Below are 26,145 nucleotides of genomic sequence, written 5' to 3' on the forward strand. Positions count from 1 at the left end.
GGAGTAGGAGTCGTCATCCTACAGTTGATTTTGCAGTTCGCGAACATCTTCGCTCGTCTAAGAAAGACTTGCAAGCTTTGCAACACTGCCTGTTTGTGTTGCGAAGTAGATGACAACAACCAAGATAGAGGCTGCTACATTTTCTTCAGTGTGATCCTGTTTCTTGTGTATCTTGCTTTCTTTACTGCAGAAATTATCCTTATTGCGTGTGGATAATTAGTTCGGGAATATTTACCAGAGGAGCTTAATATGTTGTGTAATGTAAAAAACACACTAAACAAATGATATACACTAAGTAGGTCAATATTTGTTCTACTCTACTAACTACGAACGATTGAGCCTTTTATTTATTGGTTGTTATTTTGGCTACCATGCTTGATGCCAATTGTCAACCGTTGCTAAACTTTCTCAACACAAATATACGAAGAAACACTATTGACAAGAAATGAACACTAAAACTGTTTGGGAATAGACTTTCATTTTATAACATTCAAACAACTGTTGATTTGTCAAATAAATATTTACAGAAAATAATTATGTTCATGGTGATTTATTTTTGTACCTCGAACAAAATATGATATATGTAACATTTAAAATGTTGCTCTTTTGGACAATAAATTTGAACATTTTTTGTTATGATATAAACACTTCTTTTAGATTAATGGAAACGTTTTTAAATCAATCGTGTATTATTAGACACTACTAGTTAAGCTAAAAATAAAAAAGTAACTAGTGTAGTCAAATTTAGCCTCGTCTGTGCGTTAGAAATTTAACTATCGCTACGAGATTTTATATTATACAATATAGCAAGAGAACCATGGCATGTTCATTTCACTTTCTTTAAAGTCGTAGATCCGTCGGATCGGATACTGGTGCTGATATCTTTGACTGTCAATCCACGTGTCGAAGGTTCGATAGCAGCCTCAAAATAAATGTACTTGAACTTTTTTCCGGGAGGGACTTAAAACGGGGCCCTCGTGTCAGTTCCTTTAATTAACTCTGGCACGCATCCAAGAACAGCCTAGCGCTCACCAGGGTTAAAGTATCTTTGTGTACTTAGCCCCACAATCTAACAAAACTGATATCATCACAGGGGCCGACGTCCATATTCAATTAACGTACATATCCACGCGACAGACGCACAGCACAGCCTAACGACGTTATAATATTGGCAGCCAGTGTAATAACAAATGACCGACTTAAGAATAAATGTCCTCGATCAATGCAAAAGAAATATTAAAAATAGACACAATGAAATCCATGAAACACTCGGAGTTTTGTAATGAAATGCATTTAGTGTAATACTCCGTAGTTCATCTACCACGGTCTCAAGTGTTATTGTATTGCTATCTCATGCTATTTTGCGTAATCATATATCTGGACTCGAATTCAAATTTTTATATAAAATCGACATTTTGTAAAAACACACAAACTAATTTCTTTTTAATCTGAACCAGGAAGTAATCTATTACGTGATAAAACGAATGTGAAGAACAATATAATTATCATCTTATATAACTAATATTTTCCGATCTGTTTACATAATCACTTCATATCATCAATTGCTATAGTGGAGAAACATGGCTACATTGAACTCATTTTTTGTCGTGGCTGCGTTCGTCTTTGGGAAAACTAACAGTGGTTACGCGTTTTCTTTCCAATATGACTCGCTCAGAGAGTGCACCAATTCTTTCAGAAGGTGATGGAAAACTATTACCTATTAAAGAAACGACAAACCTTTCACTTGACCCAAATGGCAATTTCAAATCTTTCGCATTTGAGGCCGACGACAGGTATGACCTTAAATTACCTGACGACAGGTAGGGATTTTACATCAACACAAGGTATAGATGCTAGCGTATTGGGGTTCAGAGGAGAGGCGCAACCGGCGCGTTATGTCAAAATAGAAGAGAAATAAGTACACCAAAATGTAAAAACTGAATAAAAATAATGCCAAATAAGTAAGGTGAGGACTCCCTTTTCAGCCCCCGCCGCATTCTCCATTCCCTTAATATTTAAACTAAAAAATCCAAAAAAGGAGATTTGTAACAAAATATGTGATAACACTACCCGCTCTCTGGGATGACAATGTCAATGCGTTCATGAGAAGGATGGACTTAGAAGTATCGTATTTCCCTTTCCACTAAAGACTTCTAGTCATGGTACCATATTTTATATAATTAAAAAGCATATTGAACGTCAAACAATACCATACAAAGCGCGTTGCATCAACCAAACCTAATTATTGCTTTTTAAGTGCGATGTCAGGGTGCTCGAAGATGGGTACATTAGATGGAGTGCGTAAATTAACTTTTTTTTCGAAATCACACGAACTGTTTGTATAGATATACTAATATAGATGTCTACGAGAAGAATTAGATGGCACGCTGAAGGAAATCCACAAGACAAATGTTGGAAAATTGGATGGCAACCATCTCAATTCCGAGAATATATTTTTGGTGAAAAGGTTATCAATGCCCTTCAAGCTAAAGAAATTTGTGAATATCTTGACCTGGGCTTTAACTTCACTGCGAAGGGCAGAGTAACGTCAAAACTATCGGCACATTTTAGAAAGCTTTGTGAAAAATACACCGAAAAGCAATTGAATCACACAGGATAGCAACGGCTTAGGTGGTTTTCAATGTTCAATAACCAAGAAGACATACCCTGTGCCCAAAATTATGAAATAGATAACTACTCTATGAACGAAATTCGGGGTATATCCTTTACAGCCAACATTAAGCACATTACGACATTTGCAGCGAATGTTAATTAATCTGAAAGAAAGGTCATTCTTCATTGCAGAACAAAGTTTAAAATAGCAGTCTTATGGGTTCTAGTCAAGCATTAAGATTTCACATTGGTCCAAGGAACTATCGATTTTGCATGCATAAATAATTGCGTCGATTTGGTCCCATTAGGACGATATAGAGTGACATTGACCGGTGTCCATACCTCAAAGGCCAAGGACACCCGAAGCAATTAAAGGTCAGAGTACACATGCTTGTGTCCGCGCTATAACGTACATTTGCATTGATGTTATACCATGCAACTTGGTACAAATGTCGTCCTCATTTAGACGGTGTGCAGTGACCTTGACCCGTGTCCGTATCTCTAAGGTCAACGTCACACCAGACATTTAAATGTCAGAGTACACTTGCTCGTGCCCCCGCTTAAACTTACTTATGCATTGATGGATACCATATAACTTGGTTCAAATGCTGTCCTCATTGAGACCGTGTGCAGTGACCTTGACGCGGGTCAAAACCTCGAAGGTCAAGGTCACACGAGACATTTAAAGGTCAGAGTAGTAATGCATATGTTCGCTCTATACCTTACATTTGCATTGATTGATTGCCATATTATTTAGTTCAACAGCTGTTCTCATTAAGACGATGTGCCGTGACCTTAACCCGGGTCCATATATCAAAGGTCAAGGTCACACGAGACATTTAAATGTCAGAGTACACAATTTAAAGTGTTTGTTAAATGAAAGTGTTAATACAAGTTGCACAGATAGATACTTTGCGCACTCTGCCGGGCATTATCATTATGTGAAACCAAGTTTAATATCTTAATAAACAATGGACACAATTGTGATAATATATTTATATCATTTGTTTTCTCTTCAAATGCAGTAAAACAATGTCATGACGTTACCACACTATACACACGCATATACGCATATATTTATATCACTTTATCGAAGAACTTGTTATTTCATCGATGTTATAAATCAAAGACTCATATCCCTTCCTTTTTAGGTCAATAAAACCTTGCCATTGATCTTATCTACACTACACACACTCTGAATTATTTTAATAAGTATTCTTTTATAACATGTTCATATTTCCAAGAAAGTTTAGGTTACCGATCAAACAACTTGTATTTCCCTTTTCCCCACTCTTGACCAATGGTAGTATACAATTTGGGTCAGATTTAACGTACCAGTCATGTTCAGAGAAAAAACTTTTATAAAAACAACGGTGGGGGATATAGCCGCCCTTTGGACTGCCTTGTTAAGAAAATAAAGATTCAATGCTTAAAAGATACACTAAAAGATCGCCTTATGTGAAGAAGCTTTTGATTTGTGAGTGTCAGTGTGTCTACAAGAACAAACCATAATTTAAACACTGATTTTTCGCCCAACTACAATGACTGCTAACATATTGTGTTAAAAAGAACATAAGACATAATGTTAAAGCTAATGTCACTTACGTATGATATCAATATATGTATTTAATACCATTCTTATGACCTTAGACTACCATGTTACATTTTAGCAAAATAGTTTCTGTATTTAGATATTTGACTCTATGCATAAATTTCGTCATACAAACGCAACATAAGACAAAAAGTCAATCGGAATATGCGATACTTTTCCAGTGGCTTTCTCGGTACATTCGACGTCTATTTCCGTCCCTCCAAATATCATTCTTACTAAAACCTCGCGCCCACCTCCAGTACCAGCCAATTCGATGTCGCATTGTCCAACCTTCCGGCATCCAGGATCAGTAACTAGTAGGGGAGTTTTATTTTCTGTTGCGAATACCTCTATTTGAACAGTTGACGTGTGACTAGGTTTTGTGAAGTATGTTTCTTCAGACTGGGCCTCTCCGACTTTCAGCGACTGTCCCGCTATAACATGCTTATCAAAAAAGTTCTTACACCTATCAACACCGTCAGTGTCAGTGAATTTAGCTGATTCTGGATGATTGATAGGATCAAACTCAGGATGCAATGCAATTCCATACGTATATTTGCTTATTCGCTCGGTAATATTTCTGGGCTCATGTCCAAACATCACGGCTCCCTTAAGAACTACCAGACCAGCTTCATCAGGGACGATTATCTTTAATGTTGGAAACGTTTGTTTAACTGCCTTGTTGAGCATTTTCGATTCAGAAAACCCGCCTACCATCAGTATGGCTTCTACGCCTCTGTTTTCATTTTTTCTCAAAACATCTTTGACAAGTGCTATTGTTCTTTCGGTTGACTCTTTAAAAAAGCTTCGAGCAACTGTTGGATCGATTTTCAGTTTATCCCCAGTCAAGAACACCTTTAAAAAATCAAAACCACAAATAAAGAGTGTTGTTTGCATAGCGATTTTACTTATTTAGGTCGATAACTTCAATTTAGTACGTTTCTCGATAAATAATAGGTGTCATTCGGTAAACTTCAAATTGATTCGTCTGTATTTGTCGATATAATAATTTAGTGTTATTCATGGTAAACACAAGCGTTTCATTTTCTAAAATGTAAGTCACGTGCAGAAAATAATATTGGTTACAAAAGGATAACAAGCTGCAATACCATACCGAATTTGTATAGGTTGACTTTTTCACCACTTTATTGAAGTCTTTGTGTAGGCGTTTCTTAACAGTTGTAAAAAAGGCAAGTGGAATGCTCATGACCATTTTAGTATCCTTGTCGGGATCAATCTCTCTCTTTTTAACCTCAAACCGTCTAAGAAGTTCTATATAATCATCCAAGTGATCTTCTTTAAACTTTTTGACGACACTTTTATCTAAAATGGACACTTTATATATAGAGATGCAACCATGTTTTTTTAAGCTTTAGTAATATATAAAATTAAAAAAAAACACGTAATGTTTCAAAATAAAACGTTTTATATTTAAACGTTTCTGCGTCAACTGATATTTATCAGTAGATAAATAAACACTCATAGAAAGGAAGTGACGTCAACGTCATACGCTGTTGAATGTCGGCACGTGCCAAAGCGGCAAAAATGACATTGATAAAACATGCATATGATATAGAATCAAAATTATTATCATAGAGGTAATATAGATCACAAGTGATTTAATAGCCTATTAGAGGGTGTGTAATAACAAACATAGTCATAGACATACATAGTAAATTATAACATATATGTGACTCTATTTAATATCATATAGAAATGTATTATTGAGGATGTCCGGAAGCATAGATTTAAGTTTAGGTGTCTAAAATGTCCTTTGAATGAACGGTCTAGCTTGTTATTAATTACATCTATTGAGAGAAAAGAGGTATAAAACTTATGATCTTAAGATGCAATGTGTGTGTGGAGTGTTAACATGTGAAAGTGAATTGATGAAATATTTTCATATAAAATATGTTTGCATTTATTGTACGAGAATCATTTTGATTAGTTTGCCGGACATATGTTTAATTACATTTGTTGCATGTAACAACCTAAGGAAAATTTGGTTTATGAGCAGAAGTAGGCTTATCATAATGTAAAATTGTAAATAACTGACACTTCATTTATCTGACAATTTCAAAAGGTCCCATTATTTATGTACTGTTCCAATGTTTGGTATTAATGAATTTAAGCATACAGTAAAGTTTATAACTTAATTATTTATTTGTTGTAGTAAACATGGGTAATCCTCTGATATATTTCTCAAGTAAAATGTTTAAAGTATAAGTTTTGCATATGAAATAGAAACTTATTTGTATTTGTTGCTTTCTTTTTTAAATTAACGTGTTCTTTTTATTGTGTATTAGTTCTTAGCATTTTATATATTCTATGTTTTATGCTGAATTTATTATTAAAATTTGTTTCATTACATTCGAAAAAATATACACAATTGAATATTATAGAACTGAAATACCTGTCAAACAAGCTAGGAAACTTTCAAAGGAATCATCGACTTTGGTCCCACCCCAAGCGCCACCACTCGCCTTGTACAGCTCTTTGACGCCACCAGATGGCGTTACTTCGTGCACCGTTATGTCGATGGTTCCTCCTGTTCATTGCAAAAACTCTATTCCATATATTATTATGTGTAAACATGAATTAAGGTACAAGTGAGAAGGGTTAATATAACTGACGGTTTATGAGGGATAGGTTATCAAAACAAACATACGTAAGGTAATGAAGAGAACGATTTATGTCAGAAGAATAAGATTGAAAAATCGGATTTGTATGAAAGTCAGATAAAGGGTATACAACGATTTACGAAAGGACAACTAGCGAAAAGTTGCAGTTTAGAACAACAGCCTGATTTGATAGGAGTAAGGGCGGTTTGTTCACACGAACGTCTCTGCATTTCATGCTAAGATCACCATAACTGATATTCAAAAAATGCAACAAACCTCCGGCATCAAGTACAAGATATTGTCTTCCAGCACGCAGAGATGCCAGGGAGAACTGATCCCCACTCTTTTCAACCGGGAGATGACGACAGAAAAGTGAAGCAGCTTCCGGCTCAAGTGCAATGGTGAGCATATCCGGTTCTATTCCCGCCTGTATATCAATTAAGTATCATCAAGTACTTCCTATGCCAGGAAGGGGGATTCTCCGGAAGAACCATATATACCAAAAGTATGGAACCAGCATACTAAGTTTGATTGAAACGACGATGGCACAATTTTATTGTTTTCACAAAAAGATACAAACGCGTATTTTTACCCAGAAAACGGTCAGAAAACTTTTTTTAAAATACGTTTGTAGGTACATTGTATTAGCAAGCTTGTTTTATTTCCTTTATTCCCCAAAAAAAACATGTTTGCAAAATAAAGATAAGTCGGTCTATCTGTTGATTCTATATGCGGTTATTAGATTATGTCTTCCTCTTTGAACACGACTTTGAAACGTGACTTATATTACATCATACTACCTCTTCGGCAGCTTCACGCATGAACTGTTTTGCTGCATTGTCCCAAATGGCAGGAACTGTCAAAACCCAGTGTATTTCGTCTGGTAACACGGTGTCCGCTATTCGGTCATTAGAAACAATCCATAGGTCTTCCTTAAGGTATCTATTTAAACAAAACAACAAACTTGCAAATATACAGTTAATATAATAAAAAACCCACTTTATTCTAATTGGATGAATTGGGCTGTATAATATGACATTTAACTTGCGGTTGAAACATACTTGAATGTTCTGCATCCTCCAAATTAGATCGATATCAAAATGGAAACTTTAATACAATGAAAACTACAGGGACAAGCCAAGTAGTCAAACAATCAAAGATAATCCCTGTAAAGAAACAAAAGGCAAAGGCCTTATGGCATAACACTAGAGAGACAAACGTTTACACACCACATACAACAATTATGAAAAGCAACAGAAAGAACATATTACACACTCATCAAAATAGCTTTACCGATAAGTGGTCGGACGGTCAGTGCAATACGAGGCTACTGGAACACGAATCTACTGGGGGCTTAAACAGTTTGTACGGCCATATCCTCATACTTGTCTCGACATTTATTCATTATTACAACGAAGTAGATACACACACGTATAAACACCGCATACACCAATCCAAACATCACACACATACTACGCACGCATCATAATATTCATAATATTTTAAATGATGGTATTACTGCATTATTTTCCGACATTACAGATTGGGGGGGGCAGGAATCTACTGAGTGCTTAAACAAGTAAATTGTAATTTCACATTTGCCCCGACAAGTTAGTTTGAGAACAGTAACCATTTTATCATTTTTTAAGTCATTCAGAGATATGATATAAACATAATGCAAAATATACCTTGATAGAATAGGTGTATGTCTAGTGTGTTACTATGTTACCTTACAAAGGAGAAACCCTTACTTTATGGACAACGCAAAAACGGTTCTTGCCAATAACTTCCGACCGTTTTCATCTTCCAACATCGAATTTCGATTGAGCTTCTGAAAAGAAAAATGAGTGAATGTACAGGCAATGATGTAAATTGTTCTTCGTCTTTTAGTGTAAATTTTGAAAACCACTCGTATTGTTGTCATTGTATAAGTGTTCCGAGTACCTGTCGATTTAAAATAAAATAGAACCCATATTGCTGTATTATTAGCTAATTGTTACATCCCAGTGTCTTGTCTGATCCATTTTCATGCTGGTATGTGTGTTAATCTGGGACTATCTTAAAAATTTGATGGAGACCTTATAGCAAATGAATCTTGATTTTTGAATCTTTATCTTTTAAACTTAAGCTTTCTATGTGTCACTGTGTGCAGACTACTATGCTTAGTTTTGGCATTACTGGATACACTTGCTACCTATTCCGCTGCTCGTTATTTTTTTGGAATGGTTAAAAACTGATATTCGATATTTGGTTTGTGTTTCGCAAATTAATAATTTGATTCTTTTCTGTTTTTTTGTTTCACTTAGTACCATGCTTTTCAGTATTTTCGAAATACGAACCAAACTAAAAAGTTAATTGAATTTAAAAATCGTACAAATCACCAAATTAATGATAATGTTCAAAAACATTAAATGTAAACACTAAAAAGTATGTGTTACTACACACACATGTCAAGGAAAGTTATACCTGTTTCCATAACATCATTTTAAACCTTCTGAAGAAGTACCAGTCTTTATTTTCGTCTTCTTCAATAAGTTCTGCGTATTTGGCTTCAGCATCAAAACCAAACGAATGTAATGTTTTCCCATCAGGCTTGATCAGGACACAAGTAGGGCCTGAAAATAATAATGTTGTTACGTTGTGTTGCTGAATATTTGATAAAAGGGCATTGCAAATTTAACCGAAGGTCCATTATGTATGCATGCACTTTCATTTCATTTATTACTTCAACCTACATCGAACTCCAGTCAATGTGTTTTTAAATGAGCTTAAAGCTGTCTACATCTGAAACGCTTAGATAATATTCAAAATAAAGTGTACCTTTTGAAGATTCGTGTCCTTGCCATTGTTTTGCGGAGACTTTAGTTGGGTCGTTAGCATAGTCATACCTGAACGAGAACGCCCAGCTTGAATAAGTAGTCCCGAAATCAATGGCGGCTACCAACAGATGGTTCGACTATAGAAAATAAGATAAACTAATTTGAAATCTCCAAAATGATTGATGAAATGTTTGTGTGCTTGATTCATTTCCGAATTATTGCCGTTGTTGGGAATCACAAATGGTTCAAACAATTTCCATATAAAATTTGAACAGAAATCCGAAAACCATTAGTCCGAGAAGAAAATATACACCCGAAGTGTTAAAGCCCATTTTACATTCAACCTACTGTGATTTTGTATGGAATTAGCGAGGCTGAAACAGAGGGGGCCGACATATGTTTGGAACAGGTGGATATGAAAGTTGCATGGAAGAGTTCAAATATATTACGACCACCGCACGAAATAGCGAACAACATTTATTAACTGTTTTACATGGACGTTATGCGACAAATCGAACACCTAGAATAAAGAAGAATATCCAAACTCAAAAAAATAAAAAAATATCTATATATATCCAGTTATTTTCATTTGTCTATATAATTTAATCCGCATGAGATATTTAACACAATTTATGAGCACTATTTAAAACCAACATCACTTTCAGAATAATGTTCACAGAAAGCTAAGATGTAATCCTCAACTATAAATTATTTATCAAACATTTTATCAATGTCCGTACACTGGTGAACAATTTTTTAAGGAAACTTCAATTTTATCAAAGACTAATGATGCGAATGAGTTTCTCCTGTGTATCAAATAAGAATGTTCCAGAACATATTGAAAAAATCAATAACTTTCTCTAATGTTTTAATCTGTTTTCTTAAACTGCTATTCGTGGTATAAACAAAAAATGCTAAATTTTATTAACAAATCATGATAAATTAGGAAAAAAATTCATACTACAGATGTTTTTTTAAATATACATGTTATAGAAACGAATATTGAGAATGATTGAAGCAAATACTTTAAGTATCAATATTAAAGATAAACATATTTTAAGTGTGTGTAATAAACCGTGGGGAGTGTATTCACTGAAGTAAAAGATAAATGAATATGAAGAAGTCGAGTAAACTTCAAAATGTTGAGAACAAAACAAGACACATTTTCTTTAATGATGAGTCATTTTTTTCCAGCTGTGTTAAACTTCTTAAAAATGTAACACGCTGGTTGTTCAACACAATTTTGTTCTCTTCTATCAATTAACCAGATGCATCATCGTCACTGGGATCTACAGCCAACTTAAAATAGTTGTCGACGTCTGGTGTCAAGAGAACTTGTGTACTCATAAATATTGCTTTCAGTCTGTCAAAGTCATTTTGACAGTTGTCATTTCAAATGAACTTAGATCTTTTCATAGGCCAATTTGACAAAGTTTTATCAAATACTTACAAGTTATTACCGATTTCTGGTAATAACCAGTAGCATGACAAAATAGCATCAGTTGTCTTAAACATGTCTTAAACGGACCTGGAAAATCAGAAATAGCTTTTACCTTGGCAATGATAGGTTTGACTTGACCCTGTTCCACAACATATCCAAAAATGTTACATTAGCATGACAAGGTTCACTTGTCATTGTACAAGCGTTTATATATAGGTTACAAATAAGATAAAAGAAAAAGATTCATTTAGTCATTATTAATAAACATAACTGATATATTATACAAATGTCTCATGTAGTTTAAAAATCTTATAAATTTGCAAAATGGTTAAATACAGCATCTAATAAAAGGAATTCTTCATGAAATGGCATTTCACATAGGAGATTATGAAAAGATCAAGTACACTTAAAGTATATGTCTATATTGATACTCAAGGATCAGTGATGTTTGCTTACATTTTCTCAATATCAGCAGTAGTTCAGTTTAAAATATAACAATGGACTACCAGCTTTAATAAACAAATACATGAAATACCGAAACAATGTTACATATTAGATTAAAGATATTAATCATTGAACTCTTTAATGAGAATCAATATTTTACGAAGCTCCATGCATCATTTCTATGACAAGTTGAAATTTACTATAAATTCCTTAAGTGTCAGCGTGAGAAAAACGGACGATGCCATTAAATTTTATTCAAAGATATTTTTTGGTATTTTGTTTAAGCAAGTTTATTTTTTTGTCAGTTTATTTTTGTTTTTAAATTATTCAGATATATTGTGCCATTATTACTTGCATATTATTGCAATAATGTTCGCATTTTTCTGCGGTATTCGTTGACCGTTTTGTATGAAGTAATGAGTAACAGCCCTGAATTCAGAATAAACCTACCTCTTAAAGTGTTGCATGTGTTTTATTGATTTGCCACGGAAGTAACTTTTATAAATTTTTGTACTATTTTGTTGAATATTTACCATGTAACTTGTTGGACCGATTTCATAAAATATGTCATTAAATCTGCCTTTTAAAAATGATACAAACAATTTTATTAAAATGAATTGTGGAAGTTCAATTTTTTTTATGAAAAAATACCTCCAATCTGACAGCTGTGCGGGAAAATGACGTCACTTTATTGCATTATGGGACAGTTTGGTAAAATTTACCTGGGTAAACTTTTACCCTAACCTGGTAACTTTACCGCCTTGGTAATTACTTTTATATAAACGCATTTACCGCCATGGTTATATTACCACGGAATTTACCGGTGGTTTTACTTACCGAGGTAATTATTTATCATTGTTTATACAATTGGATGTAGGTGTTACAAAGGATGACATCTTGTTAGATCGATTTATAGGCGAAACTAGCAAAAACCCTTTTAGAATATCAAAGTTTGTCACATATTTTGCTCTTCCATTTTGTCTATGCAATCATAAATACTCTGTAGGGGAAATGAGTCACATATTTCGCTATACGGTTATCTGTGCATATTCGTTATTGCATTAACTTGATTAGATTAAGTTATTATCCAACACTTATTTGTTTATCTTTGCCTAAAGCCCTTTCAAACACAGTTGTATTTTCAGGATCATGTGTTTGTTTCCTGCATTAATTTGTGACTTTGACGAGAATGAATTATATATATTGCAAAATATATAGAAAAAACAACAGCTTTTTATCTGAGTCTTAAATGTCAACAATCCTACTACATTAAATGAGATGAGATTCGATGCCCAAAAGACAATCTCAATTTAAAAAACATTACATTTCTGACAGCATATTTACTTCCTTGTTTTTAAAATAATCATATCATGTTCTTGTTTTCTTTTGTCAGGGTTAACAATAATTCAAATATGTTAATACCTAACTATAAGATTATAAACGTTTTATCGCGAAATAAAGATATTTAAAACAAAATAATGTAATATTACTTACCATTTCGACAACTAACTTTCCGAACTAAATACGAGTCTTGTCATGTTATTCAATGGAGACAATTTACATCGAGGTTAAGGTAATGCGATATCATATAAAACAAGTGTGCGTTATCTTAAAATAGCTAATATATATATATTGTACTTTAGTATGTAAACTTGATTATGTGTGTAAACATGAAATGTATATGTTTAAAATATGACTAATCGTTAATAAAAAATGCATGTTAAAGAGAGAGGATCTCAAATCGTTGTTTATTTTTCGTTTTTAGATGACGAGTTTAATAAATTTGATGTAAAATGAATACGAGTTTGAGATTCTATTGATCACATAACTCATTTTTGGCCAAAATCTAGTTTCTTCAATACACATAATCCGCGTCCTTGTAAAATTTTACTTTATGTGTTAAATTGCTGCTACATCCGCAGGAAGGAAAATAGTCCCACATAAAAACAGTTTATTTACAACCAAAAACATTTTCAAAGTTTTCGTTTAAAAAAGAAAAAAAAAAGCTTCTTTATCAACTGCAACGGGATGTGAATACTATTTTATACTAACCTACAATAATTAAAGTGACACTCTTATTTAAAAAAAGTTAAAACACATGTATAACAAACATCAATTTTGATAAACCTTTAACTACTTACTAAATAATGCATTTATGGAAAAAATAATTACTGCTAACAAGATTATAACCGTGTATTTAATACCTGAAAACGCAAAAATATTAAATGATTGGTGAAAGCTAAAAGATTTACTGCGGTCTACTATAGTCTCACAAGGTATAAGTACTGTGTTCTATGATCATTTATTTCAAATTAAGCTCGGTATCCTTCAAAAGAACCATTGCTTTCGATATTTATTCATCTTTTAGGAATATTAAAATTATATTATTAATTGTGGCTTATCTTATTTGGGAGTAAGAGCGCATATTAAGTTATTTTAAGAAGAATTTTTCAGGTTCTCTTCTAGGCAAGCATTGTTTATATAAACATATACTTGTTGTAATTGAAGAACTGAGCTTATTCCAGAACGCATTCACATCCAGGCGCTGTTGTGTAAAAGAAATTAAATAGTGTAATGTGAGTTAAAAGCCATGAGCAATGTATACAAGATTGCGCTTTTTCAATTCTCGTAAAAATATAGGATGGAAGGTTTTCAATATTTTCGTTATTTGAAAATATCTGTAAAAAATAACATAACAAGACTTTGTTTGTTTGATGGTCTTAATCATTCGGCCACAAACGCATTTATTGTCAAAGAACTGTATCGTGTAATGTATCGCACTGCGCGCGTTCACGTTTGTTTTCCACAAAGAAACATGCTAAAGTAAGAGAAACAATAAAATTATATTTTGATAAACACCTTTTTTCAAACGGTGAGTTTATCAGGGTAGTTTAAAGACACTTGATTCAACAGCGTAAACATACATAACACAAAGAAAAACAGAAGCACATGTACAATCTAGAGAAAAGGATATGAACGAAAAATAAACTGACTTTAAAAGGTCTTCTCCAAACCTTAGCAAAAGTATATAGTTAGTGACGGACATGTACAGTGTACAGCTTACAGTGAAGATGACACGATGATATTGATATTGTAGTGTTATCTAAGTTAACTGTTAAACATGATTTTGCTCTATTTAATATTTTTAGATATTTATAGAGAACTTATTTACAGACGACGTACACTGACAATATAGTTGTTAAAATTTAAACATTTTTGTGTAATAAACAATGTTAAAGTTATCTTAGTTTATTTTCAATAATCGAATACAGAAGTCGTTGATTCTGCTCGAGAATAGAATGAGAAAGTTAAAGAGGAAGAAAGGGGAAGAAGTAGGAAGTAGGGTAGGGTGTAAATGAAATATTTCCAGTGTCAAATCTTCTACTGAGTCCTGATTAATTATGTTGAATATTACATATTTACAGAAAGGAGACAATTCAGGGTGGGGGTGGCTAAAAGTAGTTGGATGTGACTCTTCAATGCCTATCAAATCTTTTTGACATTTGAATAAACAGGTGAACTGCATCGAACAAAGTCAAGTCTTATTTTGCTCTTCTGTCAGGGCAGTTTCACCGTACAGTAAATTGCGAAGCGAAGTCTCCTTTGATTAGATTAAAGAAGACATATAGGAAGATAATGATACGTTGTCTCCTGAGTTCCACACGAACAGAGGGATGAGGGAACAATATTTTTAATTCAAAGCTGATGGTTCAATGAAATGTATTTGTTCTGTAAGAGAGTGCGAATGACCTGTTATCGACGTTTTCCATAATTAAACAGATTATTTGGTTTTGGATTATCTGACTAAAAGTAAATTGCCAATTCCCTTCATCAGAAAGAAAAATACCTAAGTGTTTGTGAGATTCAACAAACGGGATATCAGTGTCAAACATGTGCACAGGCGGATGAATGGGTTTGTTCCGATTCCCAGATGTGACCATTGATTCAGATATATTGGGATTGGACTTTACAAGCCACTTATCAGTCCAAATAGATTGTTGTTGATGTCTGTCAGTAGTTTTAAAGCTTGAGTCTGGGGGGGGGGGGAAACTATAACAAATAGACTTGTATCACGTATTTAATATATCGCCAATACAAACAAGAAACAAAAGAGGGCCCAAAATTTAGCCCTGAGGAACTCCAGCTTCGATTGATTTTAATGCTAAAGTGGCTCCCGGAATTACCACACATTGGCACCTATTTTCTAAGTAGTTGGTGACCACAATGGCTTTGAACTGAATTTTAAGGAAATGCATGGTTGTCATATATGTGAAACGCTAGAATTGCATTTTTCCAATCTAGAGTGTTCACATGGAAATGTATATGGAATAAATTAAAACTGATTAGTAAATGTTATACTCATAAAAACGAAATTCAAACTAGCTCGAAATAAAGAAACATAATTTAATTAAAAGCCGCTTGTTCACCAAACCGTCCGTCAATGGGAATCATAAAACCACACAAAACGGTAAAACAATCAATCATTTTAAAGAAAAGGAAATATAAAACAACGCTTTAAGATCGCTCATATAAGTGATTTACTATCAAAATAGTTATGCTTGGGAACAAAATGGAACCCGCGAAAAATCAAGTTGAATATTTTGATGTGCATTCGAATACACGTTTACAAAATTTATTGTCGAAAGGATGACATGAAATTGAGCCGACTTGGCATTACAATGATCTCTGGCAAAGCGTCTGAGCACGTTCACAGAGAGATCCGATCTTACATTGGAAACGAAATATTAAAACGAACTGCTTGTTCATTTTCACAAATGCTTAGAAGAAATATGCATTGTATACCTTGAATACACCCATCTTTTTGTGTTCAAACGCAATTTAACAAAGTTAACGTTCTGAAATGATAAGTATTTGCTTGTCTCATACAGTAAACATGTTAGCAAAATTTATATTTAAAAATTGGTAATAACGTGTTATCAGAAATAAGATGACGATAGTACCACTTGCACACACAGAGGCTAACATACATATGACAAAAAGTCAATCTTTATATGCGATACATTTCCAGTTGCTTTTTCGGTGCACTCGACGTCTATTTCAAAGCCACCAAATATCATCCTTACTAAGATAGGTCGCCCGCCTCCGGTTCCAGCCATTTCGTGGGTATATTTTCCAACTTGTCTGCATCCAGGATCAGTCACAAGAACTGGAAATTTATTTTCGGTTGCAAATACCTCAATTAGCACAGTTGACGTGTGGCTTGGTCTTGTGACGTATGTTTCTTCAGACTGGGCCTCTCCGACTCTCAGCGACTGTCCGGCTAGTACATGTTTATCAAAGAAGTATTGACATTTATCTATTCCATCAATGTCAGTGAATATTGCTGATTCTGGATGTTTGGTAGAGTCAAAAGCAGGATGAGTTAAAATGCCATACGTATATTTGCTTATTCGCTCGGTAATTCCTCTGGGATCATGTCCAAACATCACGGCTCCCTTGAGAACTGCCAGAGCAGCCTCATCAGGGACGATCAACTTTAATCCAGGAAAAGTTTGTTTAACTGCCCTGTTGAGCATTTTCGACTCAGAAAACCCGCCAACCATTAAAATGGCTTCCACGCCACAGTTTTCACGTTTTCCCAAAATATCTTTGATGTTCTATCGTGCTATCGATAGATTCTTTAAAAAAGCTTCGAGCAACTGTGGCGTCGATTTTCAGTTTATCTCCAGACAAGGTCACCTATTGGAATAGAGGAAAACTTATAACGAGTACTTCTTTGCGTTACATTTAAAATGCTACAGATAGTTTTCTTTAAGTAAGATTATTTTTGTATGAAAAAAAATATCAAAGGAGCATACATTGAGGGAATTGAAATTGATAAATTAGCATGTGTTGCCATCTTATTCCATGCTAATTATTTTGAAATCGAAGAGAAGCATTTTCTTTTCTAAAATATGAATCAAGTGCAGAATAAATTATTAGTTATAACGAGCATCTATACCATAAAGAATATGAAAAGGATGACTTTTACACCATTTATTAAAGTGTTATGTAGTTTAAATTGGAATTGATCAGTTTGTATATTGTTTCATGGTTATGAGTGGAAAATCAAAGGCTCAAGTATAATTCACAATATAATTTGAGAAAAAAAGGGTAACAGATGCCACACCGAATTCGAATAAGATGTCTTCTTGACTGCTTTATTAAAGTCTTTGTGTAGTCGTTTCTTTACAGTTGTTAAAAAGGCAAGTGGGATGCTCATGACGAGTTTTGTATCCTTGTCGGGATCAATTTCTCTCTTCTTAACCTCGAACCGTCTAAGAAGTTCTATATAATCATCTAAGTGATGTTCTTTGAATTTTTTGACGACACATTTATCTAAAAATCAAGAACACGTATTCATAAGATGAGTAACGCATATAAAACTGACATTTTTTGTATTAATTACTTTTACATAAATACCTATTTACGCAAACTTAAATATATCCTTTTTAATAATATTGATTATCTATTATTTTTGTGTGTTCTGTTCTAATAAGTGGTTTAACTGAGCAAGTTTGTTTCTTAAAAAATCCTTAAAGGATTTCAAATACACATTTAAACACGTACGTTTTTATCTATTTATTAATATCTTAAAAATACCTGTCAAACAAACTAAGAATTCTTCAAAGGAATCATCTACTTTTGTCCCACCCCAAGCACCACCACTCGCCTTGTACAGTTCTTTGACGCCGCCAAATGCCGTAACTTCGTGCACCGTTATGTCGACAGTTCCTCCTATTTATGAAAGTAATTTTATACTATAGAATAATGTAAACATGAATTACGATACACGTTAGAAGGGTTATTATAATTACGGTTAAAAGTAGGAGGGTTATCGAAAAAGGACGGTTATTTTGGAATGGTTTTGTTATGTAAAAAAACATTTTATATGGTAAGTTTAACCTCAAAGGGCGATTTTCGTGAGAAGCTTATTTACATGCACGACGATTTATGTGAGAGGGGTTAACGTAAAGGTTCGGAACCGTATGTTAATATAAAGGATCGGATATTTATGAAAGGTAATCGTCAAAGATCGGATATTTAATATGAAAGGTAAGCGTCAAGGATCGGATCAGTATGAAGGGTTGGCTTAAATGATCGGATGTATTTGAAAGGATTGTATACATATCAATTTTTGGCGTAAAGGATCGGCTATGAATGAAAGATTAGCTTAAAGGATTCGATTCGTCGTAAGAAGTAGAAGCGTAAATAATGGTTTACGGTAGGACGATTGGCAAATAAGAATATTTAGAATATTTATATATTAATATTTTTTTATAAACAAACCTCCGGCATCAAGTACAAGGCACTGTCTTCCAGCTCGCAGTGAAGCCAGGGAGAACTGATCCCCACTCTTTTCAACCGGAAGATGACGACAAAAAAGGGAAGGAGCTTCCGGCTCAAGTGCAATGGTGAGCATATCCGATTCTATTCCCGTCTGTGTATCAATTAATTAATAAGTATTTATCAAATTGGTTATGTCTGGAAGGGGTATTCCTTTACCGTAGTAAGGCAACGGTAGTCTCAGTTTGATTGAAACTTGTTAATATCAGCGTTGCTCTTTTTCACAGTGCTTCCAAATTAATACCTGTTATGCAGATGTTGGTACCCATCAAACAGACTCTTAAGTTAAACTCTATCGTGTGTATCAGATTAAGTTCCAATCAGGCTAGTCTTGTTAATCTGAAATTACTATTTAAAACACGTTTGTTTTATGCCCACATCAGTTAAGATGGGCATGCATGTTTGCAATAATTATATAATTTCTGTCGGTCTGTCTATCGGATGGTGCGTAGGACGTTAGATCATTTTTTCTCCGAGCTATTACTGTAATTAAAAACGGTTTGACCAAGGACAAAGAATTATCACTGTTATGCTTCCAGTACTACCTCTTCTGCAGCTTCCCGCATGAACTGTTTGCTGCATTGTTCAAAATTGCAGGTACTGTCAAAACCAAGTGTATTTCGTTTGGTAACACGGCGTCTGCTATTCGGTCATTAGAAACAACCCATAGGTCTTCCTTCAGATATCTATTTCAACAAAACAATATCAACAATCATATTGCTATCGAGACATTCTACAGTTTAATCACACGTTTTACATTGTTTCCAGTTAATATTATTCATCACGTATTATTCTGAATAGCACATATGTAATAAAACAATATCACCCAGCAAGTTTGTAAATTCAATTCAATTCGAAACATTGCTTACTTGGTAAAAGTCCAGCAATACATCCCTTAGGATCTTATTTTGTTGTACATACATTTATGCATTTAGTTGAATGAAGACGTTAATTTAAACATTTAAATCAAAAGAGGAATTTATATATCCTCTTGATTTAAAACCCCCCAAACAAACAACAATTAGTACGTTTTGTATTTAAACAATAAATGCGTCACGAACATAATATAAATATCATATGACAGCATGTGTGACATTGATATTGTCACCCGAGAGCAGAATGTTACCCGATGCGCTATTATATTTATTTTATTATACCGAACAAAATTAACAATAAGTAAATAAAAAAAGTTTTAAAATGTTTTTAATTCATTTAATAAAACAAGTATAACAATGTAAACAAAATATAACATAATAAAATAATTATATCTAGAACAAAATTCCACCGTTAATGTTTTGTCGTCTGATGTTTTTGTGTACACATTAAACAGTGATGTCACTACTCTATGTGTATAAGGGAGGCAATCACGTCATGATTTTGCTAAAATATTGAAGCAGTTATTTGCCCTTATATGACATTCAAAATGTCACTGCGGTCACATGACCTGACAGCGAATGTTCGCTTGGTCACGTGTCAAAAATGTTGCAAATGTTTCTGACAGTCAAAATATCTCTTTTTCCGGTAATGGGGTTTTACCGTTGAGGACAAAAGTGAGGTATAATAGATAATGATGTCATCTTACCGGTTGTGACGTCACTCTTTTCATTAAAAGTATAGAGTTTATGTTGTGAAATCATCTCAGTATTCACTCTACATATAAGCGCACTTTAAAGCGCTTGGAATATGTATTTGTTTTAAAATTTTCCGGGTACTACATTTCTGCAATGCATGTAGCGCTGGAAGTGGCATTGCTTTTTTGTGTAGAGCTAATCATGAGCGCAGTTCTTTTTATTTTTGTTTTAACTGGGAAAAAGTGATAAAATGAATCTAACACTCTAATCATATAACTCACAAATGTATTCACCACGTCTTTGAATTTTGTAAGTCAGCTCGACTGTGTAGTATATGAAAACTCGCTCAGGATCCTCTATATAACAAAACTTTAATCCGATGGTATCAATTTTGCTGTTGTCAAACGATAAAACATTGGACACTCAGTTAAAGTATAATTTGATATTCGGTATCTTCTAAAATAGATAACGTTTTAAATTGTGAGCCTTATAAACTATCTAGCCCGTAAAATATGTGAAAATTAACCTAATGCAATATATACCTGGATGTGATAGGTGTTTGCCCGGTTTAAAAGTATGCACCTTATAAATCGACGAGGGACAAAAACTTACTTTATTGACAAAGCAAAAACGGTCATTGCCAATAATTTCCCACCATTTTCATCTTCCAACAACGAATTGCAATTGAGTTTTTGGAATAAAAGTGTACAGGCAGTGATGATTTTAACCTTCATTTTTTTAGTGTAAATCTTGCAAAAACTATCGCCTTGTTTTGATTGTATTACTGTATTGAAAACCTATCCACATTATTTAAAAAAATGCATCGTGCTGTATTATAAGCTAATTGTTACATTCCAGCATTGTTTGATCCCTTGTCACCCAAGTATATACAGTCGAACCCCGTTGGCTCGAATTCGCTTGGCTCGAATACCTCGTTGGCTCGAATTAGATGTAAAGGACCGATTTCATTGATATTGATGGTAAACAGTGCCGCTTGACTCGAATTTTTCAAGGCTCGAAGGTATTTTGCCAGTCCCTGGGAGTTCGAGCCAACGGGGTTCGACTGTATGTTTATATGAGTTTCTCTGATAGATGTGATGGAGCTCTTATAGCAAACCTATTTTGATACCTAAATCTATATCTTTGAAAATGCTCAGTCTTCAACACCTTTAGATACCCACGTGCGACCCATTTCATTACTCTCGATTCAGCCTATGGATGGAGCCTTTCGAAATATGTCAGACGTTAATATCCCACGATGCTGGATAGACTGTAAGTTTTTATCTTGATATGATTCTTTACCCTTTCTCCATGACTATATCTTCGTTTGGAAAAATTACTATGCTTGTCAGTGAAGTAACAATTTGATTTTCAAAATACAAACAAAACTGAAACTTTTAAGACAATACGAGATTTTCTGACTTTGTAAAAGTGCAGTAATTCATGGTTATTTATGCTAGATAGTTGGTAGGGGTGACCCCTTTGATGAATCTGAAGAAAAAAAATATTTTAGGTTATTTTACGTTAAATGTCACTAAATTTTGTAAAGGTCAAAATTCAGCTCATTCCCACCAAATCGCTGTGGACTTGACTTGGACTGCAACTCTACCAGTGTAAGGGTGGGTGGGGAAAGGGGGGACAATTCAACATAACTCGACCTTAAGTGAACCAAAGACAACCCGTTCTAATATGTTTTAGTAAAGATAAAATGTGGATCTGTCGCGGATCGCGTTGAAACAGAATAAAACCTACTACTTCTTTTGAATATAGAGGGACTGGCAGGAACTGGTCACATGGTATCATCGCACGCGCTTCAAAACTAAGGGTAATAACTATTGTTAGTGTTTTAAAGTGCTGACGACTTAGCTGACGATGAAGAAATGGAAGAGAGTTGCTGACCAATTGCTGACCATATAGACAAAGAAGGGGGAAAAATTAAAGAAATAATTTGAAATTAAAGATTTTTCAAGACTTATTTTGTTTAATTTATCTTATATACTCCTTACAGTGTAAGTATAGACGGATGTGTGTGTAGTTTTCTTGAAAATGGCATTCCATTGAAATGAATTGAGTTATATTGTTTTGCTGGTTTGGTGATAGTATGGGAAAATATCACGAATTTAATTACCTTTTTAGGTGTTTCATTTACAATTGTTTGAATATTTTTAATTTTAATTGTAAATGTAGCTTTAAATGTTAGCCTCACTTAGTCACTATCTATGGAAAACTACATGTATCTGCATTACATCAAAGAACGATCAAAATAATGTTGTTTGCCAATCCCCTATTGGTCATTTTTATTAAGAAATTATTCATTTATTTGTTCGAAGTTGTTTTGTAAATAACAAGGCAAACACATATATATCATTTTATTGGTTAGGAATATCACTTTCATATTCGTTGCATAGTTAACGCAGAAAGATTGCTATACAGTAAATTCAACTCTTTAACTGTATTTGAGTGATTCTATATAAAGATTTAATTATAAGGATGTTATCAAGTGAATTTGCGTGCTCATATAGTTTAATATGGTGAGTTATTTTTTTTAACTTGACTTGTAACTTTGTGTTTTCTAATAGTTTCATTATGGCTTTAATTGCTGGACATTCACAGGCGAAATACTTAGGCAATTTAACCTGTGTCCTGTATTTTCATACTCTTGATTTAAAGCAGGTAATTTACTTAATAAAAGTTTGGATTTTTACCAGTTGGTGCCAAAGCAGTCGGTTAGTGAAAAATATGATTATATAATCATGTAATATGTGTAATTACAAATCCTTTAAACGAAATGTTATTGTGACTTGTTAAAACTTCATTGTCTTTTAACTTACTTAATGAGCCCATAACTTTTACTAAATATAAGAGAGGAATTCTTATTTCTTAGCTAACCAATGTTAAATAAAGGGAAAATCGATATTGGAGAACTTGTTCTGTTTCTATATTTGTCAATCAACTTCACGGTTTGCATAGTGCTGACGAATTTAATGTAAAGGGAAACTCGATAGTGAAAAGGTTCTGACCAATTTCTAAGCTGACCAATGTAACGTATAGGGAAACTCGATATAAGAGAAGTTGTACTCAGAAAAACTTATAATTTCAATAATATGTTTTTCCATTTGTCTATATGTTCAGCAATTGGTCAGCATATCACCTCCATTTCTATATCGTCAGCTAATCGGTCAGCAGTTTAGCACGTCCCTTAAAGAAAGTCAAGGTCAAAGAAGGTCAACTTATAATGATTGTTCAAACGATTATTTTGGCAATTATATACACAGTGACCTCCCCTATTAGGTAATCAGGGGCATTGCTTCTTATATAATATGAAAAGCGTGGCATTCACTGTGTTCTTGAAAAAATATGAAGAAATAAAGGTCCCTAACATATAAATTTAAAGTTCTAAGGCCACAACAAATTGATCATTTGTTCTACGGATTTTGCCCAAAAAAAAGTAGGAGCGAGCGAGCGAAAAAAAAAATTATTTTTTTTTGAATTTAAGGCAAATCAGAGGCGAGCGCAAGGCGTAAAATTAAAAATAAAATAAAAGTATATTTGTTACCAAATTTATCATACAATTATGTCAAGAAATGCTTTTTAATTGCAAACATATGTTCAGTTATTAATGAAAAGGTTTTGATTGTATCACAGTGACATGAAAATCTCTCTCAATATTTAACAAATGGCAATAAGGTCCAGTGCTTTACTATTAACTTCAATTTAAACGTGGATTATTGTAAAGACAACATTCCTCATAGTAACATACAATTCACTGACAAGCATAGTAATTCATGATTTGAGCATTTCTAAATATTGGGTCAGGTCTAAATTTGAACCTCTTGAAGCACATGATTAAATTGGTGTCAACTACTAGTGACTTTGACATTTCAGAAGATTGAAAATGTAAACAACACAGAGAACATATCTAAAAAAGACACTGTGGATTAAATTGCGGGACAACATAAATGAAGCAGTATCAAACAAATCTGCAAATGTGGCACCAGTCATTATATTAGAGCAGGTGGTGGAATAAAGATATTTCCCTTTAAAGAACCCGCCTTTACCCCGAACCTATGGTTTATAGGTCCGTGCCTTGAAAATGAATATCATGTAGGCCTCCATAGCTTCAATGCCCATAAGAGGGTGAGAGTGGTCTAGTGGTATAGGTGTCCGCCTCTCACCTAAGAGGTTGTGGGTTCGATCCCCACCAGGGGTACTTTCTCATAGCTTCTCAAAAAAAGGACACAGTACTGGTTTCTGCCCAGGAAACGGACTCGAGAGTGATTCTATAAGCTATCAGCTTTCGTCACAATCGAGCTAAAAAAATATAGTATAAACCAATGCCCATAAGAAACAGGCCACTTTAATTACAGGCCATTTTATACAAATGGATCAAAGAAAACAAGTGGATAAAAACGAAGAATTGAGAAAATTAAAACAGTCATTTTACTTATAAAAGGTTTTATTTTCTGATTTTACTGATGTTTTTTTATACTGTCCATGTGTATGTAATGCACTAGTCAATTGTAACCACGCCCCAAGGTCCGGGGAATAGCGAGGACTTTGATTTTCAGTCCAGCCAACCCCGGGTATATCCACTGCATTCACCCGGCACTGTGGGGCCACCTGGAAGGTAAAAACTTGGCCCATTTCCCCGACTATCCCTGATATACCCCAGGACCTGGGGGGGGGGGGGGGAAGGGGGCGTGGATTGACTGGTTCATAAATTCAATGTACAGGCTGTTTCTAAAACATTTACAAGTCCTACTATTTTTATCTGTTTATAACGATTATGATTATATGAAAACTGAGAAATGCATTTTAGAAAATTTAAAAAATAACTCACCAAAACATGTTCAATTGTGTTAAGTCGTGTGTCCGTGTATTTTAATATAAGTTTTGCACTCAAAATCCGATTTAGTTATTAGTTAACACAAAATTTTGAGTACAAAACAATGAATTACTTAAAACACACATAGATAATTATTGACTTCGACGCTGTGAAACTCTTGTTGTTTTACTGAAGACTGTAATCCATTGACTTTGACACTGATTTTCATTTAAAACGTGTGTTTTACATTACGAAAACTGAAAGGTACCCGAAAATTAATACCGGAAATAAATAACAACGGTGCGTCCTGCAAAATATTCCCGACAAAAAAGACTGTCAACAAATATCGGCTGTTTTGCGGTTACCCGGACCTGATTTTGTCCTGACACGAAGAAATTTTGCTCGCGAAGAATGTAAAGCATGGACATACCTTCAAAAAAGGCGAAGTTGACGTTGAAGGATTAAATTCTTAGTAAAATAACTTCAGAAAATAGAGGAAATTCAGAAGTAAACAAAAAAAATAATATGCGCGGCCAAATAGTAAGTGCGGGCGCAAAAAAAAAGTTTTTTTTATTTTTTTTTCGTTTTTCGAATTTTAGGTGCGGCAAATCCGACGAACAAATGATCAATTTGTTGTGGCCTAAAGTGTAAAAGAAAAAGAAATATTTGTACATATTTTTATCCAATATTCTAGCTGTTTATTTCCAGGGGCATGTCCCGAATTCACATAGAAATCGACATATGTATCGTTTCAAGCCAAACAACGCACTTTGTTAACGCAATAGTATCGCTGCGAAGGTAGAAACATTGATAGTGTCAACATTCGCGTAGAATTCCTTGCAAATTTTCTAGTTTATTTCGGCTAGGCCTCCA

At 33.9% G+C, this 26,145-nt stretch overlaps 1 protein-coding gene across 1 annotated transcript; it reads right to left on the reverse strand.

Moving 5' to 3' along the window:
* Positions 1-3,646: 3,646 nt before the first annotated feature.
* LOC128216469 (heat shock 70 kDa protein 12A-like) lies at positions 3,647-13,144 on the reverse strand. The gene is made up of 9 exons (XM_052923043.1): positions 13,024-13,144; positions 9,646-9,781; positions 9,292-9,440; positions 8,577-8,656; positions 7,626-7,767; positions 7,102-7,252; positions 6,618-6,752; positions 5,319-5,527; positions 3,647-5,059 (listed from the first exon to the last, which is right to left on the reverse strand). Exons 1-9 carry the CDS (start codon positions 13,024-13,026, stop codon positions 4,331-4,333), a joined length of 1,734 nt encoding a protein of 577 aa, XP_052779003.1. The 5' UTR covers positions 13,027-13,144; the 3' UTR covers positions 3,647-4,330.
* Between the last annotated feature and the right edge of the window lie 13,001 nt (positions 13,145-26,145).

This window comes from Mya arenaria, chromosome 14, assembly GCF_026914265.1.
Source record: "Mya arenaria isolate MELC-2E11 chromosome 14, ASM2691426v1".
NCBI classification, from domain to species: Eukaryota; Metazoa; Mollusca; class Bivalvia; order Myida; family Myidae; genus Mya; species Mya arenaria.

Coding starts and splice junctions, on each gene's coding strand:
- LOC128216469 (XM_052923043.1), bottom strand. Junction 6,753..7,101: donor TCTTGTACTTGATGCCGGAG/GTTTGTTGCATT, acceptor TGCAATGAACAG/GAGGAACCATCGACATAACG. Junction 5,060..5,318: donor AGTCAACCTATACAAATTCG/GTATGGTATTGC, acceptor GATTTTTTAAAG/GTGTTCTTGACTGGGGATAA.